The sequence below is a fragment of the Melanotaenia boesemani genome, chromosome 21, assembly GCF_017639745.1.
Source record: "Melanotaenia boesemani isolate fMelBoe1 chromosome 21, fMelBoe1.pri, whole genome shotgun sequence".
NCBI lineage: Eukaryota > Metazoa > Chordata > Actinopteri > Atheriniformes > Melanotaeniidae > Melanotaenia > Melanotaenia boesemani.
Genome location: NC_055702.1, coordinates 17,118,874 through 17,139,617, shown reverse-complemented (window position 1 = coordinate 17,139,617; position 20,744 = coordinate 17,118,874). Strand labels below are relative to the sequence as shown.

The 20,744-nt window shown below is 37.1% G+C and overlaps 1 protein-coding gene across 6 annotated transcripts; it reads right to left on the bottom strand.

Annotated features, from left to right (window-relative positions):
• Positions 1-33: 33 nt before the first annotated feature.
• Positions 34-19,571, bottom strand: LOC121632697 (actin-binding LIM protein 1-like). Of its 6 annotated transcripts, XM_041974373.1 has the most exons (21): positions 19,489-19,571; positions 14,815-14,958; positions 12,336-12,519; positions 12,140-12,246; positions 11,366-11,492; positions 11,104-11,197; positions 10,172-10,259; positions 9,982-10,040; positions 9,817-9,873; positions 8,103-8,180; positions 7,091-7,255; positions 6,508-6,537; positions 6,234-6,363; positions 5,996-6,088; positions 5,047-5,091; positions 3,562-3,626; positions 3,286-3,328; positions 3,184-3,191; positions 2,805-2,879; positions 2,339-2,419; positions 35-1,095 (listed from the first exon to the last, which is right to left on the bottom strand). In XM_041974373.1, the coding sequence occupies exons 1-21, from the start codon at positions 19,499-19,501 to the stop codon at positions 982-984; spliced, it is 1,800 nt and encodes a 599-aa protein (XP_041830307.1). In that variant the 5' UTR covers positions 19,502-19,571; the 3' UTR covers positions 35-981. The 6 variants fall into 6 exon arrangements, with proteins under 6 accessions (XP_041830311.1, XP_041830307.1, XP_041830310.1 ...); XM_041974377.1 differs by lacking the exon at positions 7,091-7,255 and having other exon boundaries at positions 34-1,095; XM_041974376.1 differs by lacking the exon at positions 5,996-6,088 and having other exon boundaries at positions 6,234-6,368; positions 6,507-6,537.
• Positions 19,572-20,744: the final 1,173 nt, after the last annotated feature.

Genomic DNA, 20,744 nt, shown 5'->3' with positions numbered 1-20,744 from the left:
GTGTAAAAAAGAGTACTTCTCAGAGCAGAGAAAACCTGAGCGAGAATGTCCAAGTTTATGCTCCAGACCAGGAGAAATGTGTGTTTCATTTATCCCTCAGTGAAAATCAAGGTATTCGTTCAAGTAATAAGTGCAATCTTTTATTTAGGGCGCTTGAGGTGGTGGTGGTGAAGCAGCAGTGTCAAGTACATATTTATCATTTATCAGAGCTTATTCAAGGTAAAACATGACACAAACAATCACTAAGTCAGCATAATTATTCTTTCAGTAATACATTAAAATATACCAGTGATAATTCATTTAAATTTCTAAACTACGTTCTCAATTTGATTCTAATATATGTTAACATGAATCCAGGACATAAAATAAGTTCTGTTACAAAAACACATCAAAGTAACATCCAATCCATCCGTTGAAGCTTTATCTATTACTAAAAAAAATGGTGCACTGGTGATCTAAAAGAGCTAACATGAGACACAAATGGCAGAATACACTTACATTTTTGTTATATGTGTCATATTTTCAGTGCTTGACATTAAACTTCACTTTGTTGTTGTTGCCAGTGACCATAAACAAGATTTTGATGACTTATTTCTTAATGAAATACTAAAGCAAGTAACAAAACAAACAAAAGTAGTAAAACCACTTGATATGTACACTTCAAGGGAAGCAAATAAGATCCGTCTGGGAGGATCATGTTGAGGCCAGTGCAAGCATGACCCCCCCTGGTTTCCATCTCCACCAGAAACAGTAACAGTAACGCCTCAAAGAATTAATTCCATGCATTTTAATCTCTTTTCTAAAATACATTCAGCTAAATTGTTCAATGTGAACATTATTCCAGAGAAAAACAAATCTTTCAATTCAAGCTGAGTTTACCTGTTCTCAGGAAACTTATCATTATTTATCATCATTGTTCCAGATACAATTAATCAGAACACTGTTTATTAACAGAGAAGTAAATCATGCATTCAGTAGTATTTAGAAGAGATTTGTCTTCTTCTTCATGTCATTACGTTTCCAAAGTGGAAGTCGGTCAAATTCTTGGATATTCATGCCAAAGATCTTGAAGAATGAATCAGGGGACAGATGACGCTTCAAGAGGGAAGAAGAGGAAAATAAAAATAAATAATGTTACTAGAGAAAATCTGCAGAGATATTCTCTTTGATTATTGCTCACTCTAAAATCACACACTGAAATAAAACATGTCAACTCATGCCACCCTGCTGAATTTCATCTGTATCTTCCTGCTCGTGAAGAAGGCGGCGCTTTTCTCTCCCTCTCCGTACCCACCCTACCCTGCTACTTTTCCGTCTTGTCAGTCTATCTGAGCCTCTCTCTGCATTACCTTCTGAATCTTAAACCATGGATCTGGTCAGCTGGTCTCTCAATGCTTCTACTCCCAGAATGGGCGGAGGGGAGCCCGCTTGTCCGGACGGAACGCTCGCGGCTGGATATGTGATGGACTCCTGGGGCAAGTGGAAGGTCATGTGTCTGTCCCTACTTTCTGTCGAGGTTGTGGAAGATGTCTTCTTAATTGGATTCATGATAACAGGGTTTCTGCTGTTTGGAGCGGGCGGTTTCCTGGTGTATCGCAAAATTCGAGTACTGTTGGCAGCCACTGGCAAGCTGCCGGACTTTTGTGATGGTGTGTGCCGTGCTCTGAACACTCAGGCTATACTGTTGCATGAGATAGATCATAAACTGGATGCCATTCTTGCTCAAAATGGCAAGTTGGTTATGATTCATGAGCTCTTCCGCGTGGTGGATAAAAACTTGGAGAAGCTGTCAGCTCAGCTTGATGGAAACTGACCCCAGATTCGCTGTTTGGAGTCGCCAGTGAGACCTCTGAGAGACTTAAGACAGACGAAACAAGCTCTAGCCTGACCCAAAACAATTGCGATTATCCTAATCTGGCTCCCTGGACTGGCCTTGGATGGCTGGTTATCAAGTTCCCCTGGAATGTTATGTAGACTGATGCTCTGCCCCCCCCATCTTGTGGACCTTCCTGGATCACCTCCCAAGGTCGCCCCATCCTATCATCAGGCGGCAGACACTGGAGAAATGAACTTCACAGGCTCACTTACATTTACTTACGCATACACGCACACAAGCACACACACTCACGCACACAATCACTGTTTGTTTGTCTACTCTTGGACAGGTTGTACTGGAAGTACATCATTTCCTTCGGGATTAATAAAGTATTCTGAATCTGAATCTGAATCACTTGGTATTGACATGTGCAACAGTAATCATTTGTATACAGCTAAAAGTTTATAAAGCAGATTGTTTAAATCTAAAACAGAATAGTACCTGAACGCTTTTCTGTTTTACCTCAAGTCTTGTTCTGTCGACATCTTTGGGAAGCTTCACTCGTCCTGTACTAGGAACAATGAGCATTTCATATGGGTAGATCTTAAAATAAAGAAAGACAGGATGAATTGATGAAACAAGAAACAACTTTTAAAACAAGCCAGTCATGAAAATAAAAAATAATGATAACATGGATATCACATGTGCAACACTGACAGTCTTTTTTTTTAAAAAAAAAAAAAAAAGCTAATAGGATTAAAGCTACATCATGTCTCATGCAAATATAAAAATGCTTTAAACAAGCACTACATGGTAATGGATAGTTGATAGCTTTTTTGTCAAGACTTGCAAACATACTAAGGAAGATGATGATTTTTCTTGAAACTTCATGATCATTCTAGGTGATTACAGTGAAAATGTTTCTCTTGGACATGATTTGGCTGAAGGTCACGTGGCAGTAACGGACAAATTAATAAGTAATACTTGCTTTTGGTTCCAGCAAATTAGGCATTGACACTCCTCTGTCCATTTGTGTTAGCAGAAGATGGTTGTCATGGATGAGCTACAGGATGAAGCAAACACATGCAGAGGGAAAGGATATTATGGCAGGATTAATTGCTATGAGTCAAGAGCCAGATTGTTCAGCTTTTCAGAGTCATGTTTAGAACTTGTACAATTAAAGTGTCACTTCAGCCTTTTTCCAATATTTTCTTGCTTTACCGATTTTTTTTTCTTTTTTATGTATGATACTGCATTGATTTAATACTTCTCCAAACATGCAGATGCACACAGTGAAGTGATACGATAAACCAGTTGAAGAAGAAGCATGACCAAGAATCCCTTGAAAATTGATCACAGTTACATACCTTGAAATCTGAAAACAAGCACAGATGAAACATTATTCATTTTCAAAATATTATTTACTTAAAGAGAAAGAAATAGCATAAAAAATAAAATAGGCTACTTACTGAATTTGTCACTGTTGCAGTGGGAGAAGTCTGCTGACCGAGGCTTTATAAGGAGAGAAATAGTTTTGATTGAATGAAGTATCTGGACGAATCACATGCATATAATTCAAAATTGATTGATACAATGTCAGTTTTATTTATATAGCACATTTTCCACAACCCCAGTTGCCCTAAGTGCTGTATTATAATAATTAGCAAAACAAAAGAATAACTGAAAGAATACCATTAAACAGTTGTACAACATTTCTAAACAATAAGAAATTGTGCGGTTCTTACCAGATTCAGGAAGTTGTGACCATATCTGGGCAAAGAGGCGGTTTTGGATGTGAAGGAATTTGGATCTGTGTGACGTGACAGCAGACAAATAAACTCATCATGTGACCCCTTATGGTCAGCTTCAATTCATTGCCAAAAATAGATCAGACTGATGTTAGCCTTCTACTGACTGCTCTATAGAACTGAGTACCAAAACCTTTATGTTTATTTTTCACAAATACAACAAATTCTCTCCTCTTCTGCTCTCATTTCGACTGTTACTTCATTGCATTGAGATTAGCAGGCATCCATTTATGCTCAGTTATCTTAATGTTCCACCACAGCATTTCAGTCCAGAATCCAAATCTGGACTTCTGGATCATTACAACATCTTGATTATTATTTTTTATTTTTTATTATTTTTTTGGGTGGCCATTCTGGTGCAGACTTGCTGCTGTGTTTGGGACCATTGTTCTATTGTTTGTCCCATGTTTCACTCCAGCTTTAGCTGTCAGACAGATGATCTCATGTTTGACTCTGGAATACTTGAGTTCATGGTCGACTGAATAACTACAAGGTTTACAGGTCCTGTAGCTGTACAAGAAGCCCAATTCATCATTCCTCCACCACTGTGTTAGACACTTGGTATGAGGTGTTTTAGTTGATATGCTTTGTTTGCTTTTCACCAAACATAATGCTATGCATTATAACCAGACGTCCTTACTTTTGTCTTGTCTGTTGAAATAAATTGTTCCAGAAGTGTCACGATCTCTTTAGACTTAATTCTGCTTCTCTTTTCTTTTAAGAGAGAAAAAGTCTTCTCCTGGTAACCCTTCCAAACAGCCCATATGTTGCTCAGTCTTTTTTCCAATTTCATATTCATTACTTTTAATAATCAACATGCTAACTTAGTCCTGTAGAATTTGTTTTGTAGCTTTTGCATTATTCTGCTATTTCTTTGAGCATTGCACGGTCTGACCTTGGGGGAAACTTGCTGGCAACTGTCTTGAATGTTTTCCACTTGTGAATAATCTCTCTCACTTTAGAGTGATGGACTCCAAAATGAATGGAAATCTTTCTAAGATTATTGGACAGCAACAGTTTCCTCAATAAGATCATTACGGCTGTCTTTTTTCATTGGCGTTGTGATACACACTCTGAAACATGCTCTGAAACAGCAAACAGCCAAAATGCCTATTTTTGTAGAGGTGCTTACTCTTCATGATGAATAAAGTGTATTTGGCTAGCAGCACCCTTTCCTCTTAACTTCTAAACAGGCAGTTACCTGTGCACTTCTTTCTTTGTGAAGTATAAAATAAGTCATGTGTTCATCAGAGGTGTTGTAATACCAGGAAAGGTATTCTACTGAAACGTAAATCTTCTTTTTCACACTGCATTGACCAGTACAAAATATATATACTGGAGAACATTTCCAAGATTAGGAATACATTTGAATGCTTTGGATGTCATTCATATGAAGTTTAAAAGGTTAACTGAATACTGTACCTTGTTTATAAATTGGAGGTCTCCTGTACATGTTGAAGCCTTCATCTGCAAAAAGAACAGATGCAAAGGTAGTTGTTAATTTGTTCAAACGTGTTGCACAGTGGTAATATATTATTATGACTCTGGCAGATTAAAGCCAAATCGCTGCTTTTTCATTTTTAGTGTTTTTTAAAAAACACTCAGCAATACTGCATGCAGATTCCCAAGTCTAGCTTTAACTGTGCACCCAAATTCTGGATGAAATGCAAGGCAGCATAATAGGATTTTCCATTTCTTTGCATTTAATTGCAGGGACAAACATTACAGAAGCATTTCAGACACATTTTCAGTCACACAAAAACCACCTGCAATGAACATTTTGAGTATTTTAACATTGAGTATTTTAATTTAAATACACTGAGGAGATTTTCATCTAAATTTTTGGTGATTCAGAATGGTCTTTGAATAAACAAAGTAACACTGGACACGTAAATCAAGTCTTTTTTTTTAGCCTGTTAGTGGTCAGTGAGAGAAGTTCAGTCTTACAGAAAACACATGCCAGCAATTCCTTGTCAAAGATCAACACATCTTATCCACTCAAGAAACAACAGCACTGCTATAAATAAACATGACTGTGAAGGAACGTGTGAGGGATCTCTGGAAGAAGCACAGAAATATTTATTTATTAAATCCACAGGAAAAGTTGTAGAAATAATAATAATAAAAAAAAAGAAGCAAACTGGTGAAAGAAAACGTCCTTTCGCCGACAGTGAACTGCACACTCTGTGTTGTTAATCTGAGTTTTGACCACTAGATGGCTCTGTGAATCTCTAATCCTGACCTGATCATCAGACCGGTCTGATGTAAAATGTTTGGGTGTAGTAGACCTTTTTCTATCACCACAGACTTAGTGCAGTTTACTCTTAAAATGTTCACTCTAAAAGGAGGGAGGGGGGCAGAGGGGTCTTACCTTTGGTTTGAGAGACAAAGTGGTGAATTAAAGGAGAACTGGGGCAGGTGTCATTTTTGTTTCCGGGAAGTAAAGGGGAAGAAAGCACCAACCCTTATTATTCCACAAAGGTGAAGGGAAGGAGGGGGAAATGTGGTGAAGGAAGAGGAGGAAAGGTGATAAAATAGAAAAAAAATGAGCAGAGGAAATGTCTTTGCTACAAGGATGTTTCAGGGATTGGAGCCGTTGCTGCTCTCACCTGGTCGATGGAAGTGTTGTGGTGATCTGGGCAAAGTCGGAGTGTAGCTGTGGCGATTGTAAATATTGTGACCTCCAAAAGATCCTTGACTTGCTGATTTTGGCACAGGTGATTTCATTTCCAAACTCTCCTTGGATAAGGAAATAAGTAGAAGCAGAAACAAACAAAAAAAAAACTCAGTACATCCAGTTGTTAGGGAGACTTTTATATGACCAGCTGAATTTGTGTTTTTGTGGATCTTTCATATAATTTGCAATGAAAAAAATTGTTTTACCTCTGTGGTATTAGATATATTTCGTGGTGACTAAAGCAGACAGAAAATAGGAGAAAAATCAATACATTGATTGAATTGTGCTTTACATAAAAATTTACTGAGAAGGTGGCACATGTTCTTACGTCAAGTGAAAACCTTGTATCTCAAGAAGCATCCGCCTCATCTTAATTTGTATGTAACTTGTTTATGAAATCATATTCATTCAGCTGAATTTGGATAAATAAAAGCTAACTGAATTAGGAAATAAAAAAGGTTTTCACATGAGGCCAGACTATGAGAGGCAGGAAACAAAAAGGATTTGGGAAATGATTCTAAACTGGGTTTAATTCTAGGTTGTTCCTATTTACTCTGTAAAAATGCAGTTAGATACAGTACATGTTGTCAGTATTTTGCTTATGTAGAAATCAGTAAAGATCCATTTGTCCATTTTCAACAAAAAGTGGTTCCAAACATTATTAAATATTAGAACAACAAAACAAGACTTTGCTTGGTTTGACTCATAAATCAAACCAAGAAGAAAACATCAAAACAATGACACACAGACATGTCACTGACTGTAACCTGGAGCGCTGGATGAAGTTACCTCAGTGAGGCTCTGCCTGTCCTGTCTGCTGCCTTTGTCGTCCAAAGAGGAGTTGTTCACAGACTTATAAGATATCATATCAGGATGCTCTATATCATATATAGCCTTGACTCTGGGAATTGCTGCTAAGTCTCTGTAATCAATGATCTCATTATCTACTTTTGCCTGGGTGAAGAAGGGAGGGGAGGAAAAGGGTGAGGAGAAAGACACAAAGGATGGGAGAAGACAGTAAGGGTTCGATCAAGTGAAAGGCAAAAGGTTTCTCATTACATCACAGCGGGGAGGAATAAAACTTTAATCCCACAACACCACAACTGTCTGGTTTTGACACGTCCGGTAAATGGACTCTATTAGTCTGTCTGATTGAAGGATCTGACTCTGTCTAAATACAGAAAATACAACTCAGGCTTTAAAGTAAAGAAAAACACTGGCCAATATTAAGGAGTGTTTTGGAGGATGTAAAGTTTATCCCATAAAAAAAAAACAAAACAAAAAAAACAGCAGGGTTGTCATGGATAATAAGAGGCTGGGTGGAGGAAAGGTCACTAAAAGGGTTATTTTATGTGATTAAACTCAATCTGTGCATTCAAACTGACTGAGTAAACCAATTCCTGCAGAAAAGTGGTTGATTTTCTCAGTATTTTAATGAATGGACTGAGAAAATGTAAATTGCAGGCTCCACACCATTGGACCCATGTTGAAATCACATTTTCTCTTAAAAGCAGCACAATACTAGTTCCGATCAGTCAAGGTTAAATAAAATAAAAATATTAATAATTATAAAAAAAAGAAAAAAAAAAAAAACAAAGTATAAAGAAACATGTTGACAGAATAATATTATTCTCATATTCTGGTATTCTGCTTTGTCCTAATTTACTGTCAGTAAGGCATGTTGTGTAAGAGCGACTCATCCATGCGACTCTCCTGTATGAATAAAAGTATATAATTGAAATATAAAATGTGAAATGCGTGCCAGAGAGGATGCTGGGCAAATAGTGATATCAAAACTTACACAAATAGTTCGACCAGGGCTGCCTGGAGTGCATGAACCCGGCCTGGAACAGGAGCTTTCAGATGATGATCTGTTGGGCTATTTTTAGACACAAAAAAATTTCCATTAAGTCCACAGAGTGCTTCTAATGCATCCTTTCATATCTCACATCATAGGTGAACCAGTTTTCCTTTTGTGACCTAAATTCCAAGGAAGTTGGGAAGCTGAGTAAAATGTTAAGAAAACAGAATGCAATGTATTCAAAGTCTCATAAACCACATTTCATTTCCATTAGAACATAAACAGCGTTTCAGATGTTGGAACTGAGACATTTTACCATTTCATAGAAAATATTAGCTCATTTTGAATTTGATGGCAGCAACACATCTCAAAAAGTTGGAGCAGGGGCAAAAACAGGGGTAATTGGCACAAATCAAAACAATTGGTGGATTGTTTGACATCTAATTGGGTTAATTGGCAACAGGTCAGTAATATGATTGGATATAAAAGGAGCATTTCAGAGAGGCAGAGTCTCTCAGATGTAAAGATGATCAGAAGTTCACCAATCTACAACAATCTGTGGCTAAAAATTGTGATGCAATTTCAGAAAAATGTTCTTTGATATAAAGACTTTTAAGATTATCGTAAAAATATTGCACGTGATTCAGCGAATCAGGAGGAATCTCTGTGCGCACCAGACCGGGCTTAAGGTTAAAGCTGATTGCTTAAGACTCAAATTGTCTGAGGCAAAATGGAATATTGTTCTAAAGTCAGGAGAATCAAAATGTGAAATTATTTTATGGAAACCAACCACGTACTGCAGACAAAAGACAAGAAGGACCATCCAGCTTTTATCAACATACAGTGCAAAACCCTGCATTTTTTATGGGATTTTGAAATTAGTGCCTTTGGCAAGGGCAGCTTACACATCTGTGAGGTGCATAGAGGTTTTAGAGCAACATACAATGTATGTATATGTTACCAATAGAAATAAAAAAAACATTTGGAGGATCATGAAACCAAAAATTCTGCAATAACATCTCGGGACAATTAAGTAGCTAGAATCCTGCATCAGACACGAATGGGGCAACATTCTTCTCTTAAAACAACTGGTCTCCTTTCTTTGCAGACATTTACGGACAGTTGTTGAAAGAAGATTGGATCTTAGACAATGGTAAACATCAGCCTTTTCCAACTTTTTTGAGATGTGTTGCTGCCATCAACTTCAAAATGAGCAAATGTTTTCCATTAAATGGTAAAATGTCCAAGTTTAAACATATTTGTTGTTTGTGTTCTATTGGGAATAAATTATGCATTCATAAGATCTACGAATGATTGCATTATGCTTTTATTTACAATTTACACAACCTCCTAACTACTTTGGAATTAAGGTTGTAAAAGTATAACTTACATTACAGAACGACAACAATAGCATGTGCACTTTGTTTTGCTTTGTAATAAATTAAGTATATTTACACCCAGTTGCACAACAATATTAGGCAGGTAGCTAACACACCTCCAACAGCTGTTTGCAGAGTGCAAGGCTTGAAATTAAAAGCTGATCATGCAACACTGTCAGTATGATACTATTTATCAATGTACAGCATCTAATTTGCCATCCAGGTGTGCAAAGTGCCATTGTGCATGTGAGAAAAGCAAACGTGGTTAAACTCAGATTCTAAGACCACAGCCTGCCACCAGTGCAAAAAGCAGGCCTGCTGCTCACAATATTAACCTTCAGCTCATGTGGGGGGAAAAAGTAATCAAGACAGGGTGTTTTTGGTCTGCTGACCTGTGCAGGAAGACAGCAAGTAAAGATATGAATTTGAAAGGCTAAAAGTTTGTAGGGTAAAAAACTTCATTGGAATTATTCTCACACCCTGATCTAGAAAGATCTTACCCCGTAACTATCCTCAGCTCTGCTGTTGTCTTTACACTTTGGGTGCCAGACTGTTGATCCTGTTAAAATAGGGATGAATATCTGTTACCAGGAAAAATACTTTTTCATTTTTAGCAAACATGTATTTATTCAAGATAGTTATAACTTAACCAGAAAAGGTTAAAAATAAACAGATCAATCCAGCACTGACCTTGAACAAACATTTCTTCTCCTTCTGTGAACATTTTGCTACATCGACTGCATCTTGCACAGCTGGGGTGATAATGTCTGTCCCCAGCCTAAAGCAGAGAACAAGAAAGACAAAGTTTAAAGATGGAGAGGAAATGTAGCCTATGAGAATAAAGTAAAATATGCAGGCTGAGGAATCCAATTACAGCAGCTGGGATGAGGCTTTTCATCAAAACAACTTGATTTAATTTGTTCTTATCAGCCCTAACAGTGATCATGCAGGGTATCTAACATAAGCTTTTTTGTTCTTATTTAACAGATTTTAGTCAATTCTTGCTGAAAAAAATTGTTCTCAGGAAATCTTGTTTTCACTGCATTTCAATAATGTTATGGTTCAGAATCTGTGCTCATCAGCCACAGTAAAACCCCCCAAGTTGAGCCTGAGAGTCCATTGAGGACTTCGCAGTGTGTTCAAGATTATTATACTTTTGAACAAACTATCCTTCCAAGATGGTGGGTTTAATGTCAGACTAATCTATCTCAATGAATCTATTCTTTCAATTAAATCTTCTCTGCATCAATGGCTGCAACAAAAGCACAAAGCATGTGTTTAACAGTTGGATGTGTTCTTTTCATGACATCTAACTCCTTTTTTACATCCAAAGCTCCCTTTAGTTATTTTCTCTCCCAATTAGTTGTATTTTTTGCAGGAGTGTCTTCAGATGTGCTCCAAAGTTTGATAAGTCAGAGCATTTAAAAAGCTTTATGGATTAGCATCACTTGACCTTCCTAAACATCTGCTATAACCAAGTGCTGCTATTTCAAGACAAAAATCTTAATCTCTGTAAGGCGCCACTCAATCACTGTGTCCATTTACAGAGGTAGGTTTGTCAAAATGTGAATTTTAATGATAAAAAGGCATAGGGTCAAAATAAAAACACGAGCATATCTTACCTCAAGGACTTTTCCAGTTATGAACTTCTGACATGCCTCACATTTCACTCCAAACTGAGTCTGGTAATCTCTCTCACAGTAGGGAACTCCATCTCTGAAAGATGTATCACTCATATTTCTTTGCTTTCCAGTTATTTTAGAATTTTATTTACCTTTTTATATTATTATATATGTTATGGTTGATTTATTTATATAAAAAGAATGACAATGAGGAGAGAGGAACACGAATAAGTGAAAGTATAGATGGCAGATTTATATTTACTTGCTGATGTATTCTCCACTCAGGACCTTCCTACAGGTGTTACACTTGAAACAACCAAGGTGCCACTGGCTATCCAGAGCTAACAGAGCTTGGCCATTCTTGATCTCTCTACCACAGCCAGCACAACCTGAAAACACAAACATAGACATTAATGTCTGGAAATGCTATCAGTGCAGCTTTCTTATCAAAGCAACATTATACAAGTCCGGTGCTCTTGTATATTTTTATAACCAGCAGCATTTTGATCCGCTTCATCAGAGCCTGAAGTAGTCTGAATCCCAGCTATATCTGTAATCTTGAGGTGGAATAAGTTCAAAGGTTGAGGTGTAGGCAGAGCCTAAAGGGATTATAAGGTGAAGTCAACTTACAGTGTTGTTAAAAAAAAACAAAAACCATGACAGCAGTGGGAGGTTAAAACTGGAACAGACTGCTTGGCATACATTCCTGAAAAAGACTGTCCAGATACAACCAATATGCCGGTTTTAAGGCAGAGGATGACTATGGCTGTAAAATCTTGAAATTTCTAATGAACCCTGAAATATAATTGCAGTAGAGTATGAATATGTTATTTTTCTTTACTTAGACAAATGTGACTTATGATCATAAAATAAACAAAACAAACAAGCAGCTGCTCAAAATCTCCAGATGGCCAGTGTTCAGTAAATAATCTACCATCTGATTGGGACTCCAGCATTCATGCCAGCATTAGATCAAATGCTTTTTTCTTTTTTTTTGTCTTTACCTGGAGATCAAAGTGAAAATTAATTCACTTACTTTTTGGATAACAGATGTGACTGGAAGGAGACACAGGTTCAATACAGCGTTGGCAGAGGCAGTCTCTTCCTCTGAAGGTAACACAGTCCCCAGTAGGAAAAGTCTGTCTGAAAAGAAGAGAAAAAGACAAATATTTGCAGTGTAATGCCAAAACATCTTTCCACAGAAAAAAAAAAGACAAAATGTTTTGAATTACTTGCAAACAGTGCACACAAAGCAGGCTGGGTGGTAGGTCTTCCCCAAAACTGTAACCACTTCCCCCTCCACAAATTCCCCACAATTGTTGCAAAGTGTGCCGTAAAGCCGCTGGAAGTCCAGCGGGCAGAGGTAGTCCCCATTCCTCATGAAGAAGCCAGTCTGAGCCAAGTCGCAGCCACACACTGCACAAACACAGATGCACAGAGAGAAAGAGATCACAGCACAGAAGCCACAACTTTCAGGATAAAAAAGGCGAGCTTATCTAAACATGCCTGGTGAGTTTAGAAACCAGTCCCATCAACTGATTAAGTGAAAAAAAAAACTGATTAGCTGCAGCAATTATAGGTACATTTGGAAAAGAAAGGTCATAATGAAGAAAGCATGTGCCTCTCCAACTGTTAGACGCAGACATGCACTGGTCATGCAGTGAGCTGGTTTGGTAGCCAATAGCTTAACAGAAACCAAAACAGATGAGGGCAAATTAGATCCAGCATTTGTAAAAAACTGCAGATTGTTTCTACAACAGGACTACTACAACAGGAGGTGCACATTAGAGATTTTACAATAAGCCTTACAGAAGAACACATGCAAGACTGAAAAAAAGTTCTTACAAAAACTAGAAGCTTTTGGCAGGAAAAATGAGCAAATATTTCTTAATCAATGCTGAAAGACTCTACAAAACTGCTATGAAAAGTATTTGTAAGCTAGGATTGCATTAAGAAATTTTTAAAAATCTAACTTTAAATGTATACCTTATGAAAACCAAAAACAATAAAAGAAACATTTAAACACAACATCCCAGCTTTTGCATGCCATTATGTGTTTCATATTTTTGCTTGTCTCTGATTTCATGCCAGTTTACTAAAGGCTAAAACGAATGAGTCAGCTGTCCTGCTCTCATTACACAAACTAAAGCAGGTAGGTAGGAACTGAACTTGTGACTCAATAATGTTTAAACCATAATTCACTCAAAAATGCCATCAAAATAACTTAGATTTTTATGTAAACTTGGTTGTATGGCATTTCACATAGTGTGTGCCTGAACACAACGATGAATAAACTGATTTTATAAGTTGTTTTGTAGTTTGAGGGGCCACCTTATTAAGGGCTGTTGCCAAGATTGAAGATTCAATTTAGTCATTGTTATGCAACCAGAGATTGTTTGATGAAATTCCAGATTATCATAATTACTGCAGTAAGGAAACTATTAAAGCAATGAGCTAAATGTACTCACTGAACCTCAGATTTGATTAATCTGTTTGAAGTGTTTACGTATCGATGCACATTTGCGTGTGTCTACATTTCTGCCTGAGTGTGTGTGCGCTGACCGACCAGCTAAGTGACAGGTTACTGACAGGATGTGCTGTTTTCTCTCAGCTTGTTTGGTGACATTTGATACAGCCAAACCCACGTTGTCCCTCTAAGCCTGCCAAAGCAGAATGCACAGACATGCCAAAGACAGATTTACACTCTTCTATTTCTGTCCCACTGTGACTCACTCGCACTAGAGACCAATTTGATTTCACTGGCTTATTGTCTATAAATTCTCAATTGACAATTAATATACAAATAATTTACAAAGAGAGAGATAAGTGAGATATGGAAAGAAAATTAAAACTAGATCAGACTTATGATTATCATCTGATTTCAAACTATTTGCAGTAATAACATTAATATCCTAGTTTCTACAAATTTAAGTCCCCCCGTTACAAGCAAGCATTTCATCCCTGAAAGTCTCTTTGTTTCCGCTGTGCCGAAAACGGTCATAATGTGGTGAGAAAGCAGCAACATGAGAGAGTTGTCAGGTCTGATTAGAGGGGACAATAGTTTACTGAGGAAATATGTCCGCTGTGAAGCAGAGTAACTCCAGTGAATGACCATCCAACAACCCAGGAGGACTTCACAACAGCTCATTGTGAATTTCAAAAAGGTTGAATTTGATGGTATCTGATAACCAATAAATCACCAGTGTGTGCTATTAAAAATAAGATTTTTAGGTAATCTAAAAGGCTGCATGTTCCTGGTGTTACCACTTATGTGTAATAAAAATTCAAATCATTATTGTCACTTTACCAGTTTACAGCTTCAGTACGCTCCTAATCCAACCTTACACAATCTGAAATGGCCTCACTCTTCAGATATTGTCACCCAAGTTCTTGTTTCTCAGGAAAAATTAATTTTGTAAGTGTATCAGGACCAGGTTAAAGAAAAATAACCCAACGAGTCTAACAGCACTGGAAAATTTCTACATTTCTTAATATATAATTAATACTTTTAAGGATCACATGAGTGAAGAAGCCTACTCCAGTTATCAGAGGTTGAGAGAAAGGTTACCACAAACATGGATGCTCATATTCACTACATGTATAGTTTTATTATATTAACAACACCAGGATATTATTTATAGGCCTTTGATGAGACCAGATGTTATGTTGAAGAGGTGATCACCTCCCCATCTGCACGATGACTTCACTCACCCTTGCATGTGAAGCATTTAATATGAAAGTAGCTGTTCTGGACTCGCAGCACCTCTCCTTTACATGATGCCCCACATCTTAAGCACTGGATCCCCTGCTTCCCTGAAGATGGACAAGCCTGGAAGTTCTCCTGGGTATGTAGCACTAGAGGGGAAGAAGATATGAAGGATGCACTTGAAGTCTTGATTTGTTAGGTTGACATTCATTCAAACAACCAGCAAAGTCAATTAAAATAGATTTGTGTGATGTATTTTCTGCAAGGCAAGTATAAAATTTCACTCATCATGAAATGACATTCTTGTGTTAAGGACCTATAATGCTTGTTGTATGAGTACTTTGTGGAGTTTGTTGAAGTTATTTGTAAATGTAATATAAAAATAAAGGACTGAACACCCCTTTTATACAAGTATTTAGAAACTCTGCTTGGAAATTATGGGCAAATGTTGCACATCTGCCCTTCTCTCATTCACATTGGTTTAAAGGTTTATAGTAGCCAGACTGAGGGGAAGTTTCAGTGTTCGTTCATTTTGTTCAAATGTAAACATCTTGCACCACCTTTCTCCATGTTCTGAATAGTCTTATAACCCCTGTGGATGTAAAAAAAAAAAAAAGAAATAAGTAAAAAAAATCCCCACAGCATGATGCTGCCACCACAATGCAAGACTGTCATGGTTTTAATGGAATATTGTTTTTGTTTTGTTTTCAGTCAAACAAGCTGCTGGAAATTATACCAAATAATGTGCTGTTTTCTGATTTCCAGAAGAAACAATTTTTATACATGCCTAATGAGTGGAGTTCTGCAAAGATAGCTGTCTTTTTGTAAGGTTCTCCCATCTTCAGAAAGGTCATTGGATCTATTTCACACTCGTCATTGGATTCTTAGTTACCTTTTTAACTATTTATACCTCATTTCTTAGATAAAACGTAATTTGGACTCGGTTTTTGTACATCCTTCCACAGGCCTGAATTCAATTAGGCACAGGTGCATTTCAATTAAGCCTGTGAACTGTCGCTTACAGAAACTAGATTCACCAGAGCTCAGACTAGAGCTGACAAGATTTGTGCGATAAAATGAACTATATCCATTTTAAGAGAATTCACTTAGAACTGTATTTGTTCATAAAACAAAACTCAAAGATGGAGCAAGAAAATTCCCACTCCAAAGACTTAACTAAGTCATCTTTTTGATTTGCAACATAGAAATTCGTTCATTTAACATGTATACATGTTGTGTTTATGTTTTCTAATCATTACTGCATGTTGGTTTTATGTAAAACAATAAAAAGTTTGATTAACTAGATTGGCCTTCTTCATGTATTGTGCTGAGCCTTAAGAGTGCGTGTCGAGTGATCCAGGGTTGTTTAGCTCAATGCAGTTGGCACATGTTTGAATCCTGGCCTGGAGCCCTTTGCTCCATGCCAATCCCTGACTCCTTCTCCTTTCAAGATACCATGAGATATAAATTATTAGAGAGCAAAACTCCTTTTAAAAAGTGTGTTGAGTAGTCCAGGAAGCATTGCCGCAATGCATATCGAACACTAACAAGCACTGATTTCAGTTCAACTTTTAACTGGTTCAGGATGAATTTAAACAAATTTGACTCTTGGATTTAATAGAAAAAGAATAAACTAATCTGATGTAATCTGATTAAATATAAATGTCAAATAAAGTAATTTATTTTACGTTTAGATTATTGTGCTTGATTTAATTGTGTGGAAATGTGTCATGATCAAACTGTGTTCATCCAAAAGATGATTATTTTTTCGAGTGTAGGATGCATCCTCTGAGGATAATGTTTGTGCAATTTGTGTGACAATCAAATAACTGCAGGAACATCATCTAAACAACAGTCCACCGAGCTTGTGGCAGAATATTTCATTTACCATTCCACCAGTTCTAGTAGTACACAACATTGTCTGCTTTGTTGATTGTAGATGAGAATTGCACTTGTGTTTTAATACATAAATACATGAAAAAAAGGCAGCACATTCTCTAAAGAGCAATCATCTCTCTTCATCCATACTGCAGGCTTATCAGGATTCTCTCTGAACAGCAGATACAACATTAATCTGTCAGAACTGACTTTTCCGTTTTTTCATCACCAAGGATAGTTTGTTTTGGTTGAAATCTACACACACACACACACACACACACACACATAGACTCTGGTCTAAGTGAACAAAGCTCACGAACAAGTGATTATTTATCTGAGGAGATCTAAAGGTTTAATATAGCAATAACATTAGTTGGCATATTCCACATAAGCAGTAACCCCTGTACATGAAACTTTGTCTCATTTGGTTTAGGATTAAAACAAGGTCCCAACCTCATTCTTTCTCCTTTTATCTCTGTCATGCTTATATGGCAGCAGAAGCAGTGGATGCCAGTACAATCTAATCACAGTCCACTTGAAAGGTCCTCAGTGTGATTCGTGGCAAAAAGAGAGGAAAGAATGTAGCTTTGGCCTCTGGTCTGTCAACACCCAGCCTATAAATAGTTATAGGCAAGAAAACTTTATCTTTCAAAATTTCAAACACCATTTGCCACAGAAAAGTCTACACTCTGTCAAAACATGCATAACTCACTTAAGGACAAAACCTCACTCACAAATAGTGTCACTGAAAATACATCCCAGATAAGCTGAAACAAACAGAAACAAACTTACAGCTTGAAGGTGAGATGTTTGCAGACTGACCTAATTCAGCCTCATTAATGCTATAAAAACAGACTAAACCACTGTTGATAGGAGGCCCCAAGTCTGGCCTCCTACAGAGAGAGATTTGCTACCATGGCAACTAGCATGCAAAGTAAACTAGATTAAGAGACTGTCTTCTCGAGCTTAATAAAAAGTTCATGGTAGCTGGCTGTTCAATTTAAAGGACTTGCTGAAGCTGAGTTAGCAGTAACTTTTAGACTTCCACTACAGGCTGGTTGCTGCAACAAAAAAAAGCAGCCAAGCAACAAGTCAAATACCCTTGCAAACAGCACTCAAAAGTGTTACTGTTGCTAAATTTGAAGAAAAAGTAGGGGAAATATAACCTAGTCACGTGACCTTGGCCATGGCATTCCAACAATTACTGAAAATACAGCCAAACTGGCTTTTGTCCAAGAGCGCCTCACATCTTTGCTAATGACAGAGCTCTGATGCCAACATAAAAGGAATGTACAAAATCTGTGCAACAGGTCAGAAAGGCTTGAGTTGTATTAAATGACAGCTGTCGTACTGCTGCATCTGTATTAAAGTTATGGCGTGTTTGTGAAATTGCTTTTTAAAATAGATCTTGTGTAAATGGAAAATCTGCAGGAGAGTCTTCAGAAAAGAGCTCAGCGATCCAAACCGCTTTCTCTTTCTTGAGCTCTCCCAGAACCTGAAGCTGATCTGGTGTCAGGAATTAGCAAATGGTAGATTTAGAAAGACAGCAAATGGAGAGAAACCCGAGACACACAGCTAATCACACAGCCTTCTATCTTCAGCTATAACAATCTCCATCTCTATGCTCATGTGTGTTTGAGTAGTGAGGCTGAATCTATTTGAGGCATTTAACTTTTGTTCAGAGTAAATGTTAAAATATATATTATTTTGTTTCTACGGAGGTAAAACATATCCCTGAAATGTAATGTTCACATTCTGTAACAATGTCATGAGGACATGTTATTAATTGCTATCTTTTTAATGTGTGTAAAATACGTAAACAGGGATAAAAAGAGAGCTGGGATTCTTGGCACAATTTCAGCATTGCTTCAGAGGTAAATGGAAGAAGAAAAAAGTCAAAGAAAAGTTTAATATTCAGCAACATTTAGAGTATGAAGACAAACTGTCTCATCAATCCATTTTGGCTTGTAAGGTTGTGACCTGTTCTAACTGTGGTCTCGGTCTAGTAGATGGTTTGTAACGTAATGAGCTTTAAGTGATAATAGTTTTGGTACTATTAATAATTTTAAATAGCAAAATAACTTTAATAAGAGGAAAAGCTTAAATGAATTGTTTTTAGTTGGTATCAGTAGGGTTTCTTTCTTTGGATTCCTTGAGGCTAACAGGAAACATGATGATGGACTTTTATCGGCAGTTATTTGCTCTGTTAAATAAGTGAAAACTATTTACCCAGTATGTGGTGCAACAGATTTTTCCTGTAACTCCATTCTGACTCAACAATCCCTATCACATATTTCTCAGAACAGAGCATCTGTCTGTTTCCTGCTGGTACCAAATAGGATAATCAAAGCAAAACACTGCTCCAGTCAGAAGTATTTCTAAAATCACATGCTGGTTTTTCTCAAACCAGTGGTGTGCAATCAAGCTGCAACAGCTGTGCTTGCACTTTTCCCCACTTGGCAAACACAATTTTTATCACTAAACTTAGTTTCTTACATATCATATTGGGATCAAGGATGTTTCATTGAGCAAAGTTATACAAAGTTTATGGTTATTATCCTGCTATTAAATTATATTAATGTGAAATCTTAAATTACAGCAAAGAAACACAACATTTCTAAGTTCACTTTAACCATGGCAGTAAAATGTAAGCTAAATTTAACCATAAAATATAAGTTAACTATTACTTTTTTACTGTATGAATAAAGTGAAAACAAATGCTAATTCCTCAGAAACAAACTAAAACAGATGGCACACTTTTGCCCATCCACTCACATGCACACTCTCTCAGAAATGTCTACCTTTCTGTTTCATGACTGCTGGTTTCTGCTCCTGTCGGGTGGAGTTCAGTGCGGTGGATCAGAGTGAGGAGAGGAAACTAACGGGACTGCTGGTCTGAGAGAAAGGGGGTGGTCTAAAAACACAGAGGGCCTGAGCGTGTGGGCTTCTGTGTGTTTGTGTGGTCAGCAGGCTCACCATGAAATTCTCTTGTGCTTCTAATCCACGACCAAGAGGGAAATGGGAATCTGAGTCTGTTGCAAACTGACATACTTATTCTTAAATGTAATATTAAAACTCAATATAATCATTTTTGAATAACTACCAGATTGATTATACTGAGGATAATTCACATTAAGTTCTCAAGATTTCTGGCTTTTAGAAGCTTTTTTATTTGAAAATGTAATGATTACACCACTTGCTGCTACCTATACTCATTTGCTTGCATTTTTAACTCACTTAATTCTTTTTAAATAAGAAAAAGAATTGTTTTGAGACTAGATTTAGTGTTCAATAAGCTTTGATCTTGTGGAAACCAAAATAAACGAAGTATTTAACCAAGACATTTATAATAAAGCGGTAAGTGAGGCTTCATATCAGCTAAATACATGATTAACTTTAATCTTGATAAAAATTATTCTGGAAATTAAGTATTTTAGATGAAGACTGGGTTTGCCTGTCTACATTATGAGAAGAGAGTCAGAGATTATATATAAGCAGGTGTGGATATTATGTTCACATTACTGATTAATCCAAAATTTGTATAATTTTGATTTTTGGTAAGTAAATAAATCCTTTTTTAAATATTTTCAAAACAAAATAAGAACTAAATCTCAGATCTGCTGATCTTTTACAAAAAAATGTAAATGAAAATGCTAGAAATAATACATAACACTGAGGAAATTCATTACCTGACAGCTCTGCAGGAATAGCAGCCAGCTTTTCACACAGGATGTAGTCCTCAGGGTTGATGAATGGCAGCTGCTCTATCATGGACTGTTTCGGGATCAGGTAAAGAACCTCGGCAAGTTCTCCATCTTCAATTATGGACATGCGCCTCACAGAATTCTTCCTCTTCACCCGATCCAAAACGATCATGTCATCGTTCTGGCTGGAGCCGCAGATCTTGCCCAGGCTGTTGAGGTTGAGAAGGCTTGATCTGCTCATGTTGTCGAGATCTGCAGCCAAACAGTTCAGACTGCAGACTGACTCCAAGTTAGAAACCATAAAGCACCATAAAGTCAAAGCCCTATGTTGGATACCAGGTGTTAAGCTGCTC